Source organism: Ictidomys tridecemlineatus, chromosome 2, assembly GCF_052094955.1.
Source record: "Ictidomys tridecemlineatus isolate mIctTri1 chromosome 2, mIctTri1.hap1, whole genome shotgun sequence".
NCBI classification, from domain to species: Eukaryota; Metazoa; Chordata; class Mammalia; order Rodentia; family Sciuridae; genus Ictidomys; species Ictidomys tridecemlineatus.
Window position 1 is genome coordinate 187,917,002 of NC_135478.1, and position 17,563 is coordinate 187,934,564.

A 17,563-nucleotide genomic window follows, 5' to 3' on the forward strand; every position below is an offset into this window, starting at 1 on the left:
ACTTATTCAATATAGGTATTGATTACATAATTGAATTTGAAGAACTTAGAAGCACCAAATGCTTTTAACTCATAAATGTTGTTATCTTTTAAATTTAAGATAATTTTCTGAAAGGTAGCTTAAATTTAACAGTGAAACCGCACTTTTTGTGCGTTTTATTTCTTAATATTATTTGGTAGTAGGCAAAGAAATGTTAGAATTTTTTTTTTCCCATTTGTCCTAGCACTTGGGTTCATCTAGTTGGTGGCTTGTTGACAGTGTTCTAAAAATGTAATACTTGTTTAATGCAGTCACCTTTAAGGTGAGGAACCATATATAATATTTTTTTAGATAACATGTTTAACATTTGACAGAATTAAGCTTGATTTATTTTAACTTAGTTTTTCAATGGCAGTAGCATAGAATATCTTTTTTTTTTCCTAGTAACTATTCCAAAATGACCTCAATTAGGAAAAATGTTGATGGATTTCAACATATTTCTTCTGCTAGTGTTCCATTTTATGCAGATTGTTGTAGACTAATTATAGAAAATTGCATTTAGTGTGATTCATTGGTGTGAAATTAACTTTATTACCCATGAACTGACGTTTAGAGTAAAATGGGGTTATGTTCTTTCCTGGGATTCTGTGAACTATATTTTAATGATATTCAAACCACAAGGAGATAATTGCATTTAAAAAAAATCTGCTAAAGTCTTTTATAGTTGGTCAAACTTTACAAAATATGAATCCTGTGATTTTATTTTTGTACATAAAAAAATTTAGATATTTTTCTAGCAGATATTTTCATAATGTCATTCAGGCTAGAAAATTCCTTATAGGGGATTTATTTGTTGTGACTTACCTGATTATTATTTGAACTATAAATTATATCAGAGATAATTTTGTTTATTTTTGAAGTTTTGCTAAAAGTTATTTTGTCAATGTTTTTATTTTACTTTTTTCTTATTGTTTTAAATGTTAATTTTATAGATTTGAGGGGTACAATGTTACTATTTTGGGGGGGCACTTACTGAATTCAGGGGCACTTGACCATTGAGCCACACCCCAGCCCTGTTTTGTATTTTATTTAGAGACAGGGTTTCACCGAGTTGCTTAGCACCTTGAGTTTACCGAGACTGGCTTTGAACTCGCCATCCTCCTGCCCCAGCCTCTGAGTTGCTGGGTTTACAGGTGTGCACCACTGGGCCTGGCCACAATACAGTGATTTGATACATTTACATAGTGTGTAATGACCACTAATTTTGTTTTAAATTGGAAAAGACTATAAGTAGAATTTGGATCCCTGAAGGGACATCATGTGAAAAACTATATTTGGATCATTTGTAATATAAAAGACTATTATTTTCAGGGGGATACTAGGATTGTAAACCAGCAGCACTTTACTAAGATACATATGCAGCACTTTATATTTTTTTATTTTGAGATAGGGTCTCATTAAGTTGTTTGGGGCCTCATTAAGTTGCTGAGGCTGGCCTGGAACTTGTGATCCTCCTGTCTCAGCCTCCAAACCACTGGGATTAGAGGCGTGTGCCACTGTGCCTAGCTGAAAGACTGTTCTTAAGGGAAAGTGTTTAGCTTTCCATCACTGAACAGAATATCTGAGGTAATAAACTTAAAAGGTGGAAAGGTTTATTTGGTTCATAGTTTCAGAGTTTTTAGTCCAGGACCATATGGTGTATGGGAAGCAAAGTGAGAGAAAAAGGAGGGTCCAGGGTCCTACAGGGCATGATCCCTTGACCTAACTTCCTTACACTATACCCACTTCCTAAAGGTTCTCCTGGTAACACCACAGGCTGGGAATAACCCTCAAGATATGGGCTTTGGACGGGGGGGACATTAAAGTATTGCAGCTATAGCAGAAAGAAAAATTTTAAATGACCTGAATGGCATGCCAGGCTGGTCAAAATTGGGGTCACATTGGCCTTTTGCTCACCACCTGACCTCATGAGCCATTACTCAGAGCAGTTGCGAACACCATTTGGAAAGATAATCACAAAACCTTCTTCTAAATATCTTTCTGTATATTTGTATTTCTTTCTTCAATACATTCTTCTATTTTCATCCTAGGCTCGCAGGAAGGAGGTGTTTATCCAGGAAAGGTATGGGAGATTTAATCTAAACGACCCGTTCTTGGCACTCCAGAGAGACTATGAAGCAGGTGCTGGTGACAAAGAGAAGAAACCAGTTTGTACCAATCCCCTCTCCATCCTTGAAGCAGTCATGGCCCACTGCAGAAAAATGCAAGAAAGAATGTCCACACAGCTGGCTGCTGCTGAGAGCAGACAAAAGAAGGTAATGAGGCTTTCATTACTGATGTTTAATGGTCATTTCCCCATGATGCAGGATAAATGAAGAAACTATCATTGAGGTAGATGCTTGTTGCTAAATATTGTATTTTCAGGAGGAATTGGGATAAGTACTTTGATTGGCAAAATGCTACAGGTTCTGGTGTCCCTTTTAAAAATGCAACTTAAAATGCAACAGAAGGCTGGGGTTGTGTCTCAGTGATAGAATGCTTGCCTAGCATGTGTGAGGCACTGGGTTCAATTCTCAGCACAGCATATAAATAAATAAAGCCTGTTGACAACTAAATAAATATTTTTAAAAATAAAGCAATTTTTTAAATCATTTAAAAAATGCCATGGAAAGTAACAGTAAATCATAAGGGAAGTTTGACAAAGAAATTATGTTTCCCATGATGGTTACTTTGAAACTTTCTTTAAAAGATGTATTTTTGAATTTTTTTTGTTTTTGTTTTTGTGATGGGACTGGAGAGCCTTTATTTTCCCAGAGCAGTAAGACTTGCTTAGCTGCATGGTGGCTCAATCCAGCAGTGCAACCAGTACTCTCTGATCATATGGGAGCATCCCCAAGTTATTTTATCCAGCACCCATCTAAAATATTTGTTTGCAATCAGAAATAATTTTATTATTTTAGTCTTTGTTATTTCTTTGGGAAATGAAACGTCAAATAGAACAGAATGAAAGTTTGCATGGCTTATCCAGTGTCACAATGTGTTATAAAGTACTGGTGAGTGTCAAATTCACCTCTGGGATGCAATGACTGGCAGCTGCAGACCTCCTGCTCATACATGTCCATTTGAACCCACCTCCTTCCCCTTTCACATTCCTTGCACTGGAGTACATGCTTCAAAGAATACTAAGCCTGATTTAAAAAAAAATATTGCGATTTATCATAAGGGAATTGAAGTTTCAATTTTATCCTTCTAATGTGCTGCCAATACTGTTGATTTTATTAAATAAGAGAGGAGGTCAGAGAAGCTAATGCTGCCTGGTATGATTAAATTAAAATTAATGTTTTCCCCAATCATTATTAAAGTGCAAATTAAAATGTTTATCCTTTTCAGAGAATTCTTCATATCTCATATTTAACACCTGATGTACACACAACCTGAATGCAGTATGCTGTCAATATTTATGATAATATCATTGAACACGCATGTGTCTTTTCCTTGTAATTAGATCTTTAGTTAACATATGAATGCCAACATTCTGGTGTAGGTGTTGAATAAAGCAAACATTATCCTCAGTATGTTACATGGTAGAAAATGAAAGCACTAAGATAGTGAAGAATAGAATTGCCTTTATGATGTGAGGCAAAGTCACAGTTGTACTCTGGACTTTGCAAACCCTCCACCAAGCCCTGCAGTCAACCACACTTAGCAAACCCTCCACCAAGCCCTGCAGTCAACCACACTTAGCAAACTCTCCACCAAGCCCTGCAGACAACCACCAAGGTCTCTGGAGGGTATAAAAACTCCCCACAAACCGCACAAGCAGAAGCCAGTTTATTTCAGCTGATGTCACTGAAATTCATTTATATTTCTTGGATGGGTTACATTTTAATTATGTTCTTAACATGTCAAATGAGCTATGTAATAATAAATTATTTCTACTGCAATTTGTGCTGTATTATCAAAAATCAGGAGGATATTTTCTTTTCATTTAATATATAAATAATGCATACTTGCCTCAATTTTACTTCAGTCCTGCTTTTATTTATCCTCTCTCTTTTAGGAGAAAATAAAGAACCCATTTCTAGTTGAGTCAAAGATTTTATTATCTGGCTAATTTTTTTCTAAATCAACTTACATCCTGTTTGTTTCTGAATGACTGGGTCATTTCCAACCTGGCTGGGAGTGAAAGGAAATTGTTCCTGTCCTGTGAACCCTGAGAGGCTAATATAAGATGAGCCAGTGCATCTGCCTCCCATGTATATCAGGGATACAGGAGTCCTTTATGGCCAGATTCATTGGCTGTATAGTCTCAGTGAAGGGTTGTTTTTGACAGGGAATGCTGTTTTTTTTTATCCTTAAATAATACTCTATTCCAGTAGATTACAGTGTTTCAGAAGAGGTGCAGTTTATACTCTTACCCTGCATCTTTCAAGAAAATATCTCATCACCTGATAAAAGCAGAAACCCCAAAGTTATCTTTTTTAAAACAACAAAATTATCTGTCACTTTTAATCCTGACAATATATATATATATATATATATATATATATATATATATATATATATATATATATATATATATATTAGCCAAATGCCTTCAGTACCCTGGTATATAGAGTAAATTGCAGCTTTAGAAACCTAAAAGCAATAAGGAAAAAAAAAACAATTATTTTAAATGAGTTCAGTTCTTTAAATCATAGCCAGAGCAAAAGGCTGGGAAAGCAAAGCCCATTATCTGTAATTCAAGTATTTATTATCTAACACGGCATATCTTTTTTGGTAATACTAAGATATTTGGCCTCAGTGCTGCTCTGGTTGGCCTCTCAAGGCTAGAGAAGAAGCCCTGTGTTCATTCATGCATAAGTTCCTGCTGAGACTACTAATAGGAGGGTTAACTGTTTGGTAATTTGTGTGCCAGAGAAATTTGGGCAAGAGTCAGTTTGGCAAATGGGCTGAGCCTGTTAAACCACTTTGAATAAGCTAATGAGTAATCGTCATGGGGAACTTTGCCTCTGGTAATCTACTCCATGTTTTGAGCCAGGAACCCAGGGTGGAATGATATGTGGGTTTCTGGGTTTCTATTTTTCATCTTGTGCATCACCCTCTAATAGGGCTTCTATTCTAATGTATTTGAAGAATAGGGAGGACATCCATATATTTCCGCATTTTATTCATACTTAGAAAGCATTGTTTCTAGTCCCGAAATAGGAAATTCGAGCAAAGCCTTTAAAAATAAGAAGACACAATAATAATTAGGGAATTCAGAGGAAGAGCAGATCTTTTCACCAGTGAAACAGCTAATGATAGTACTGTGTGTTAGATATAGCTTTTTCCAGGTCACAGCTCTGTATAATTAGGCCAGTTGCATGACAGTAGTTGCCTCTGATAGGATTCTTAGTTTTAAGCAAGTGAAGCCAAAGCCCATTGATATTTGTTGACTGGCTTACAGAAATATCAGCTGTTTTATAGCATGGTTCATCATGGTTGGACCGCTAGGGGATCAGCTCTTACCATCCAGTATCATAGGCAGATGTTTCTTCCAAAGCTAGTTTCCAGCAGTTGGTGCTTCTGCTGATGAGAGCTGGAGGCTGCAGCTTGTCGCTCTTCCCTGATGATGCCAGACAGCCTTTCATCATCACTGCGTAGAATCCCGAGTGTGCCTCTACAGTCCTGTGTCTTTGCGTCATTTATTTTCTATTGGAAGCCCAAGGCAATATATGACTTGCCAACCTTAGGCCACAGGCTCCCTAGCTGCATGGAAGGCCAGAAAAGTAACCATTGAACATATTTATATTCTGTAGGGAATAATTATTATGTGGAGAATTCTATCAGGATCATATTCCAGAGTTACACAATGGGAGAAATGACAAGTGGGTCATAAAAGAACAAATTGTTTTGTTCATTTTATTTCATGTGACTTTTTCTTCTTGTTATAAATAACCACTTCATTCTGCCATCTGTATCCAGTGCTTTCTCTTTCACTGTGCAATGGTTCCCTTTATCACACATATGAATATATTTTAGTTTTAAATTACTTTCTAGAATTTAATCCCATAATAACATGGTAGAGAATCATCTATAATGACATTTTTAGGAAAAAATATTTAGCACATTTTTGTATGTGAATGCTTATTTTAGCTCATTTCTGTATTTTCTTCTGTACCTGAATGATTACTACAGCTCACTTTTGTATAATTCATTGTTAAACTTCAAAATGCATTCTAATTTCTCAGGAGCATTGCAGAACAATTACTAAAGGAGAGCTTCAGACTCGGGTCTGTGGCTGTGAGCTGGATTTTGAGGACAGAGCGTTTTGCCTGATCCATGTAAAGAGCAGGCAAACCACCTGCTCCCAGGGCTTATCTTTCTTCTCTTGATGCACTGGGTTAGGAGGAAGGGGAATATGAGAATTGAGGAGCCCAGATTGCTGACTGGTGTTAGAGATCTTGATAGGAAGAGGAATGGAAAATATATTTTAATACATTTTTTGTGATTTATTTGTTTACCAGGTTGAAAAGGTAAGTAGGGGTGACCAGGGGAAGAGGAAGACAAGGATGCCATGAGTAATGAGAGATCCGAGGAAGCAATAAGGAATGTAGTTATAGGAGAATTTTTTGTTGCGACAAACATGCGCTGTGCTTTTTCATTTTATAAATGACCATAATTACTTTCCTCTCTGTTTTTCACTTTGAATTAGAGCTAACTGCCTTTATATTGCTGCCCTGCTCTCACCTACGTAGTTTTCCCTTTCATTCTGTGAAAGTATGTTCCCCTTCATTCATGGCTCCCAGTCTTGTGCTATTCTGGGAGCCACCGCCTACTTTCTCACCACCCAACAAACTGTGTTAGCTCCTCTCAGCTCTTTCACGCAGTCCACTGCTCTTTGCAAGAATGTTTGGTGATACTACTCTGCAAAATTTCCTTTAGCCCCTACTTGAAAGCTACTGAGTAGATGATATAAACTGGACAGCAGTATTATAACAAAGAAAACTGGATTTCAGTGGCTTACATATACTGTGGTCCTTTTATTATAATTAGAGTTTTTTGGTTACTTTGGCTCCTTCTTAATTTAGATTATCTCTTTAAAATTTTCAGAGAGTCAGAGAATCAAATAAATGGAGATCATGGAGTTTTACATTCTTAGGAGTGTATAATGTGGTTCCTAGTACATAATAGGCAATTGAATGGATTTTTTTCTTCAAACATTACTTAAAACACTGCTTGCAATAAAGGGTATGAGCATAACCAATATTCAGATCATTCCAATTTAAACAAGTGCACATTTATCACTAGTAAATGTGAACTGAACAATTTTTATAAATTTGTTAGTAAAGATATTAAAATGAGGCTAATTTATTGATGATCAGAAAAATTAATATAGGACAGAATTAAGGACTCTTGGTGGGGACATTTTGAGATTATGTCAAATCTAGTGAGTTTACGGGACACACTTATATATATAATGTGCCAACAGGACATCTGTTTAGCGTATGCCGCTCTCCATCAAATTAACCCATAAGATCCTTAGGATATTATGTAATAGCTGTTATTATGCCCTCATTTTAGACATAAGCAGAATGAGGCCATAGATGATTTAAACAACTCCCTAATGATTTGAACATAGCCAGCAGCCTCCCGAGTTCACATACATCACCCCTGTGCTACACAGCTTTCAAAGTTGGGCAGCCACTTGGAGATATGCTTCCCAGACTTGGGCACTTCGTATTTAGTGTACTAAATGTTAGAAAAAATTAAAATTCTTAATAGTTTTTTTTTATTTTGCTATTTCTTCTGAGCATTTTTGATGGAAGGATACAGATTTTAACATACCTCTCCCAATAGTGCTGTGACCCCAATAAAATGCAAAAGTTAGAGGAGAAAAACAAAAACTTGCTCATGTGATATAAATAAAAGAACCAGCTATAATACCTTTACATGTGGAAGATTGATCTAGTTCTTGTCTCACAAAGATCCTATAATATTAAGGCTAAGTGAGAGAGGGTCAAAATATATCAGTAAAGATCAAACATCAAAACTGGAGGCTACAGAAAGGATTTTGCTGAAAATGAGCCATTTCCCCACGTATCATGGAGAATAAACATGAGGAAATATAAACCAATGAATTAAGATCTTTCAGTTTAATTATTAGCAGAATCAATCTATCTATCTATCTATATATATCTATATCTATCTATCTATCTATCTATCTATCTATCTATCTATCTATCTATCTATCTATATATATAGAGAGAGTGTGTTTGAGAAACTCTGTGAGCTCATACAGTTTAATGAAATTAGGACCAGGCTTTTGAGCAATGACAAAGAAGAATAATTTCACTATTAATTCACCATATTAAATTTTTAAAAACATGGCATCAATATTTACCTTTTTTTTTTTTTTTTTTTTTGGTGTGGTGCTGGGAATCGGACCAAGGACTTCCTACATGCTAGGCAAGCACTTCACCACATTCCCAGCACCACTTACTACATTTTTAATGAAATGTCTTTCTGTTTTCAGTGCCATTTGGTACCTATTTTTTTGGAAATTTTTATTGGCTATCTTTTCCCTGCTATAGCAATCTGTGCCTGCTTTTCCATGGGAATGCTTTAGACTTGTAAATCCCCTGCATCAAACTGATTTTTAGTGTCTCAGTAGGCTTTCGACTTGTCATTTTTCGATGAGTCAGAACTTTCTTAATGTATAACAAAGTCATTCTTCTTGATCCTCCTTAGTTTTTATCTTTGAGACTTAAGAGAGATTCTTCCTTATATTTAAAGGGTCACCATTTCTATTTCTTATGTGTTGTCTTTCTTCCAATATGTACCTTGTTTATTTCAAATTTTTTTCTGATATAATTTGGAGTTTATAGAACAAGTTGCAATAGTATAATAGTATTTTTATCTAGAATCTGTTATTTATATTTTGCCCCATTTACTTTATTATTTTCCCTTTCCTTCCTCTACACAAACACAAACACAAACACATGCTTTTTTTCTGAAATGTTGGGCAGAGTAAATTAGAGATGTAGTGTTTATCCCAAATGCAGGGATAATCTCTTATCTAATCACCATTCACTTTACAAAATCAGGATAATTATCGCTGATACCAGTATTTTATGTAATATAGCCACATTAATTTTTCATTAGTTGTTTTAGTAATGACCTTCATTTAATTTTTCTAATTCGAAGTCATGCATTACATTTAGATGTCATTTCTCTTTAATCTCCTTTAAGCTGCAACAGTTTCTCACCCATTTTTTTTTTTTTTTACTTTTTATTTTTATATGTCTGGAGAGCACAGGCTGTGTATTTTGTAAAACCTCAATAGCAGTTTGTCCAGTGCTTCCTAGTGATTAGATCAAGTTAGTGCATTTTGGGTGGAAATACCATGGAAGTGATGTTGAATTCTTTATCTTGTATCATGAGAGTTCAAAAGCATATGATTTTGGTGTTTCCTAAACTAAATCATCTGGTGATAACATTGATCACCTGGTTAAGGTGTTGTCTGCCAGCTTTTCCCATTGCTTAGTTATTGTTCTTTTTGCAATTAATAAGTAACTTAAGGGAAATACCTTGAGATTCTGCAGATATCCTCTTATTACATATTTATTCACCCACTAGTTTTAGAAATCATTGGTGATTTTCAACCCCACCAATCCTTCAACATTTATTGTTCACATTCTACTGTCCTCCTCCACCAGTCACTTGTTTATTATCTACCTAGGTTTAGAGTCATGAATTCTTGTTCAGTGAGTTAGAAAACCATCTGCTATCACTATTTTGTTGATCAAAATAATCCCAGATTAGCCATTGTCTCCTTTTGATATTTTCTCATCATTCTTTTAAGTACTTTTTAAATTTCTTGCATCAGAATACTCCAAACTCATATTTTCCCTAATGCAACCCAAGGAGTTAGCTATTTCTCCCAGTAGCACTACATTCTTTTTCTTTTTTACACTTTTTTTTGGTTCTTTTTAGTTATACATGACACTAGAATCCATTTTGACATAATTACATAGCATGGAATATATCTTGTTCTAACTCAGACCCCAGTACCTCTCCTTCCCTTCTCCTGACCCCTTCCCTCTGCTCTACTGGTCTTTCTGCCATTTACCCATTGTTATTTTTTTAAATTAATTTTGTGTGGATGTACAATGGTGAGATTCACTCTGGTATATTCATGTACATACATAGGAAAGTTATGTCAGATTCATTCCATTGTCTTGTCTTTTCCTATCTCCCCTCCCTTTGTCTACTCCACTGAATTTCTATTCCTGTTTTTACAATCTCATCACCTTCTACATTTTTGTGGATTAGCTTCCATATATCAGAGAAAACAATCAACCTTTGGTTTCTTAGGATTAACTTATTTCACTTAGCATTGATAGTCTCCAGATCCTTCCATTTACTGGCAAAAGTCATAAAGTCATTCTTCTTTAATTGCTGATTTGAAATGCTTTGGATATATACTGACGTGTGGGATAAATGGATCAAATAATGATTCCATTTCTAGGTTTTTGGGGAATCTCTATACTGCTTTCCAGAGTGTTTGCACCAATTTACAATCCCACCAACAATGTACGAGTATACCATTTCCCCACATCCTCACCAACATTTATTGTTACTTGTATTCTTGATAATTGCCATTCTGACTGGAGTGAAATGAAATCTCAGTATAGTTTTAATTTGCATTTTTCTTAATTTCTAGAGATATTGAACTTTTTTATATATTTGTTGACCATTCATATTTCTTTTTCTGTGAAGTGTTTGTTCTGTTCCTTAGCCCATTTATTGATTGGGTTATTTGTTATTTTGGTGTTAAGTTTTTCTGAGTTGTCTCTATATCCTAGATACTGATGCCCTGTCTGAGGAGTAGTTGGCAAGGATTTTCTCCCATTCTGTAGGCTTTATCTCTATGCTCTTGATTGTTTCCTTTGCTATGAAGAAGCTTTTTATTTTGATGCCATCTCATTTATTGATTATCAATTTTCCTTCATGTGCTTTAAGAGACTTGTTAAGGAAGTCAGTTCCTGAGCCAACATATTAGAGTGTTGAGCCTACATTTTCTTCTAGACAGTTCAGGGTTTCTGGTCTAATTCCTAGGTCTTTGATACAATTTTGAGTTTTGCGCAGGGGTTAAATTTCATTCTATAACTGATTGATTTCCAGTTTTTCCAGCACCATTTGTTTAAAAAGCTCTCTTTTCTTCAGTGTATGTTTTTGGCCCTTTTGTCAAGTATGAGATAAAAGTATTTATCTGGACTTGTCTCTGTGTCTTCCATTGTATTCCATTGGTCTTCATGCCTTTGGTGTGAATACCATGCTGTTCTTACTGCTGTAGCTCTCTAGTATATAATTTGAGACATAGTATTGAACTGCCTCCGGCTTCACTTTTCTCATTAAGGGTTGCTTTGGTTATTCAATGAGTCACATCCCCAGCCCTTTTTATTATTTTTAAAATAATGTTTAAAAGGGTCTCACTAAGTTACTGAAAGCCTCATTACATTGTTGAGGTTGGTCTTGAACTTATGATCTTCCTGTCTCATCCTCCTGAGTTTTGTTTACTAATTTTTAAGGAAAAAAAATTTACATATGTCTTAAGAGTACACATTGATGAGTTTTGAAAGCAATCCTCCTAATAAGACACAGAATCTTTCCTTCACCACAGAAAGTTTCCTGGAGAAGCTGGGCATAGTAGTGTACACCTGTAATCCCAGTGATTCATGAGACATGAGGATCTCAAGTATGAGACCAGCTTTAGCAACTTAGCAGAATAAGTTGCTGAAGAACTTCTCAGAATAAAAAGTGAAAAGAGCTGGGGACTGGGAATGTAACTCTGTGTTAGAATGTTCAATTCCCAGTACCAAGAGAGAAAGAATGTGAGGGAGGGAAGAAAAAAAAAAATTTCCTAAAGGGCTTACCTACTTACTCTCTGCCCCCAACTCAGGCAATCTCTAAAGACTAATTTTTCATCATAGGTTAGTTTTGCCTGTACTAGAACTCAGGGAAATGAGGACTGTAGTTTTAAAGTGAATTCTTAAGTGCAGGGGTCTTCTAACTTTTTTTCTTTCAATGTTGTTTTGACAATTCTAGGTCCTTTGTACTTTCATTAAAAAATAAAATTAATTTGCTGATTTCTCCAAAAATATGCAGAAATTGAAATTTTATTTAAACTTTACACTAATTTTGTGAGAATAGACATGATAAAAAAATTCAATCTTTCACCCCTCAAATATAGTATAAACTTCTTCATTTGCTTAGTTTTTAACTTCTCTTAGCAATCTGTTTTCTTATTTTCCAATGTAGTGGTCTTACAAGTCTTATTAGTTTTATTTCTATGTATTTTATTTTTTGAAGCTATTGTTCATCAAATTAAAAATAAAAAAAGCTCTTCCAGATGTTTGTCATCAGTACGCAGGTATTCTACTGATTTGTGTATATTTACATTGTATCCTATTGTCTTCTAAATTATTAATTCTAGCAATTATTTCACACATTATACATGATTTGCTAAGTGAATAATCATGATACATGTAAATAGAACACATTTTACTTCTTCCCTTCCAAATACTTGCCATCCTGCCTGCCTACCTTTGCCTGTGTGACTCCCATCATCACAACAACTAGAGCCTCCAGTACAATGTCAGAAGTAGTGAGTGCTGACCTCATTTTCTTCTTTCTTAGGGAGAAAATATTTGGCATTTCTTCATTAAATATAATGTTAGTTATGCTTTTTATAGATAACCATTTATATCCTTGACATTTCATTCTATTATTTGTAGAAAGGTTTTTATCATGGATGGATGGGGTTTGGATTTTTTAAAATGGTATATCTGCATCTTTTGACATAATCATGTTTTTTTATCTGTTAATTCTTTCAATACGATGAATTACATAGATTGATTTTTAAAAGTTAACACAACTTGTATTCCTGAAGTAAATCTTTCAGAGTTACCATTTCATTACCCTTCTTACATGTTTCTGGGTTTGGTTTGTTTGTTTTGCTAAGGGGTTTGAGTTTGTGTTCAGGAAGGTATTTTTATGTTAATTAAGAATATAAATTTTGGGGTTTTGTATGAAAAATACTTTTGGTTTATCAAATTAATTAAAAATATTTCTTCCCCCTTTTTTTGAAGGACTATGTACAAGTTTGGCTCCATTTCTCTTTAATATTTGGTAGACTTCACTAGTAAAGCCTTATAAGCTAGGAATTTTCTTTGGAGAAAAGTTTATAGTAGTAATTTCCATTTCTTTAAAAAACAAAGACAATTTCAATTTTCTGTCATTATATACTAATTCTGAAAGTTGTGTTTCAGAGAAATTTGATGTGTTTTAGATTTGTTGAATTTACTGGCACAAAGTTACATGTTATTATCCTTTTAATATTTGTTCATTCTGCTATGATATCCTCTCTGATTGCTGTTATTTGTAACTTGTGTTTTTTCTCTTTCTTGATGTGTTTTTTAAGCTTTGATGAGAAACAGCTTTTGACTGTTATTTTTATATCATCTCTCTTCTATTTCATTGATTTCTTTTTAAATTTTTTTCTAATTATTTTGGATTTAATTTGCTCATCTTTTCCTAGCTTCTTAAAGTGAAACTTGGCTGATGGATTTGAGGTAACTCTTTTCATGTAAGCATGTCCAGCTGCCTGTAGGTGCTGTTTTCACTGCATCCTCCAAATTTGGTATATTGTATGTTTATTTTCATGTAGCTTGCAGTATATTCCAGTCTCCTTTGTGATTTCCTCTTATACCTTGCACTATTTAGAAACAAGTTGTTTTACTTTTCAATCTTCAGTTTTCTTGATAGATTGTGCTTTATTTCTAATTCTGCTGTGGCCAGAGAACATATTCTGCAAGATGTTTACCTTTTGAAATTTACAGGTAGTTTTAAGAACTCAGCAAGTGCATTTAAAAAGACTGCATCTTCTATAGTTTTCATGTATTCTGATCCATAAAATTAATGGCCAGGTGACTTTTATAGAGTTATTCAGCTCTGTATAGACTTAGAAATTATTTCAACCTAAGCTTTTTATTCATAAGAGAAAATTGTTAAGATTTGCCCATTACTTTCTTTACTTCTGGAAGTATTTTAGAGTATTTTCCTTTTTATATTTATAAGTTCTTTTTATTTCTCAGACTGCTTTTAAGATTATTTTTATCTTTATTTGTAGCAGTTTTACTGTGCTGTACCTATGTATCCTTTTCTTGATATTTATCATGCTTTGGGATTGGTGAGCTTCCTGGATTTAATAGTTTGCCTTTTCACAAGATGTGTGAATTTGGGGGCCATTTTTCTTCTAAGATATTTCTTTTCCCATCCTATATTCTTTTTTGGAAACGGTAATTACTTAGAATTTAGATAACTTTATATTGCCCTAGAGATCACTGAGGTGCTAGAGATCACTGAGGTGCTATTCATTTTTTTTTAGATCATTTTTTCCCCTGTGTTCTTTAAATTAGATACTTTCTTTTGCAGTATTTTAAAATTATTTTCCTTTTTATTCTGTCCTCTCAAATCTGCTAAACCCATTTATTGAGTTATTTCATTTTAGATATTTTATGTTTTAGTTCTATATTTTTCCTTTTGGTGGTTTTATATTTCCTCTTCATCACTCATTTTGACCATTTTCTTCTTTCTTTCTTTCTTTCTTTCTTTCTTTCTTTCTTTCTTTCTTGGAATTTTAAGTCTGGAGGGAAACATTTTATTGTCTCATGATCATATGATTAGTTTCAAATACACTTCTCTTTCCCTTTTGGATTTTTCTTACATTCATATTTTATTTCTAATAATAATTCTTAATCTTCAACTTTATGATATGACTGTATTTTCTTTGAAAATGGCTGCTCCAAGTTTTTATCTGCTAATTCAGATATAAATCACTTTGGACCTGGCTTCTATTGACTGCTTTTCTCTAGACTAGATCACTGGGGCTTTTTCTTAATATCTTTGAATATCTGATGCTTCTTTTTATCATTTTTCAGACATTAAGAATGACATAATACAGATTCTGGATTCTGTTATCTTCTGTAAGATTTGCATTTTGTTCAAGTAAGCAGTTACCCTGATTAGATTCATAATTTTACACTCTGTCTCTCTGCAGCTTGTAACAGCCAAAATCTTTGCTCAGTTCCCTCGGCCATTCAGCAGCCACCTAGTCATTCTCTGTGTGGTCTGCACTGTTAATGTGTATTTCAAGAGTCAACCAAGGATGCTAGTGGACTTTACTGTGGCAGCCCTCCTTCCATTGTTGCATGTTCTCATTCCTCAGGTAGATACAGGTGGTGCTTTGTGCTTAAGCCTCCGATTCCAGCACTACCAGGATGGAGAATGGCCACCAGTTGAAAAGCTACACAAGGGCAAGTCTCACCCAATGCTATTGAGTTCTAATAGGAGGATTTACTCCTCTTACCATTTCCACTATGTTCATTACTTTCACAAGCCTTCAAATCATTATAGTTTGTTTCAAGGGCTAATAATTATTTTCTACAGGCAAATTATCTAGTAAACAATATTTTTCATTTTTGGGTAATGGAACGTTCTCTGATACATGTTGTAATTGTCGAATTATACTCCTAAACAGGAGAGTGCAGTTTTATAAACAGAGAAAGTCCAAAGAAAGAAGAAACAAAAGATCAAAAACTAGATTGGTTTTTTCAGAATTACTCTCCTTGTAAGGAGGGGGACAAGGGGACAGAACAACAGGAAAATACCTGGTTAGGTAATATCAGGTTGTTTCTTTTGTGTAGGAATTAAAGCAGAGTGATCTTCATGCCAATTGATACTGGCCTTTTGGAGAAATTTGGCTGTTATCTCTCCAAAACTATTTCTTGGAAAGTTAGATAAAGAGTTTCAGGTTAGTGATGTGGAGCTCTAGTGTGAGTGATTCCATTTTAGTATAGGAGCTAAGCCCCAAACAATGACTTCCTGCAGTTTTCTTTGGTACATGCATGCTCTCATTTACTATTACAAAGTAATTACTATTATGCTCTATTGTGTAAACAAGGGAGCTATACAGAACCAGTCTTTAGCGTGGTAATTTATCAAGGTCACACAACTAAGAAGTTTGGGATCAAAACTTGATTTTACATCTCTTAATCTCTTCAACACAAAATCTGTTTATTGCCAGAATAGTCAAGAAATATTTTATTATAATAATAATTTTTAAAGCATGGGAGTATAGTTTTATACCGAAGGAGCTTATAGAGAGCAGATATTTAATATTTATATAATACAATGTGATTACTGCTGGAGCAGATCCTAGATGTGGCAAGAAAAAATGAAGTTTATTGTTAAAGGAAAGTCTAGGGTTGAACAGATAGAAACTGTTGTCCCCAAGATTGAAGAGAAGAGCATAGAGATTAGTTTGGCTATTAAAAAAAAGAAGAAGAAGAAAAAAGAAAAGAAAAAAAGTGAGCTTATTTAAGGAAGGGCACAGGATGCAAAGAGGGAGTGAATTTGAATTGCCTTGATAAAGGACTCTGTAAAGGTAGACTGAGAGTCCTTTAAGTGGTCATTGGATAAAGTTTGGGGGAAAGTGGCAAAGGTTTGAAATGTCCCCCAGAGTAAATGGTAGAGGAAACTAAACAGGTAGAATGACTGATGGCCAAAAGAATTATGGTTGCTTCTATAGTTTTCTATATATCACAGATAAGTAGAATTACTTTCCAGTTTGAACTCTGTCTCGATTTGATTCTAAAATATAAGATACCAGGCACAGTGGCACATGCCTATAATTCTAGCAACTCAGGTGGTCAAGGCGGAGGATCACAAGTTTCGAGGTCAGCCTCAGAAACTTAGCAAGACCCTGTCTCAAAATAAAATTTACAAATGAGATCAGGGCCTAGGGATATAGCTCAGTAATAGAGAGCTTGCCTAGCTTGTATGAGTCCCTGGGTTCAATTTCCAGGACTTCAGGAAAAAAAAATGAAGTATGATGATCCATAGTGAAGAAATACCATTGGCAAAGTATGTGATATGGTGAGAAACACTTGAAGCAAGTAGAGTGATGAGGGATCACTCTGGTTCTAACATTAACTAGCTGGATGACATTAGGGAAATCACTAACTTGGCCTCTAGTTAGTTGTTTTGTTAAATAATCATAGCTCTTAAGATTCAACAACATATATATATATATATTTTCACCTTCAGAGACAAATTTTTATATTTCAAAAATAAGCATAAAATTGACTTGGTTTGTGCTTTTTCTTACATTGCCATAAGACTTTTTTGGTTGAGATTAACATAAATTATTGTTATTATTCTTTAATCATCAAATTTTTGATGTACCTATATGAATAAAATATGCATATAAATATGTTATGTGACTGCACTAACTGATTCCCAGATTCTACCTTATCTACTTATAAAGTCACCCCAGTATTTTATGAAGTAGAATAAACTGAATGTGTCATCATTCCTGAGAAATTATCTATATTTCTAATAATCTGTATGATATCTATTTGTCAATGCCATTCAGTAACTGCTTCAAAGCAGGAAGCACCCCAGCACATGTAAGTAATATCTCTCACCCCTAGTTTCTCAGTGAGACATTTTCTCCTTTTGATCCCACGACTGACCA

General features: G+C 34.5%; 1 protein-coding gene across 5 annotated transcripts in view; it reads left to right on the forward strand.

Annotated features, from left to right (window-relative positions):
- The window catches only part of Cttnbp2 (cortactin binding protein 2), a 140,804-nt gene that overhangs the window by 47,470 nt on the left and 75,771 nt on the right, over nucleotides 1-17,563 (forward strand). For all 5 annotated transcript variants that reach the window (XM_078040320.1, XM_078040316.1, XM_078040318.1 and 2 more), the window contains exon 3: nucleotides 2,070-2,294. In XM_078040320.1, the coding sequence (XP_077896446.1) occupies nucleotides 2,070-2,294 (225 nt within the window). The remainder of the gene's footprint in view (nucleotides 1-2,069; nucleotides 2,295-17,563) is intronic.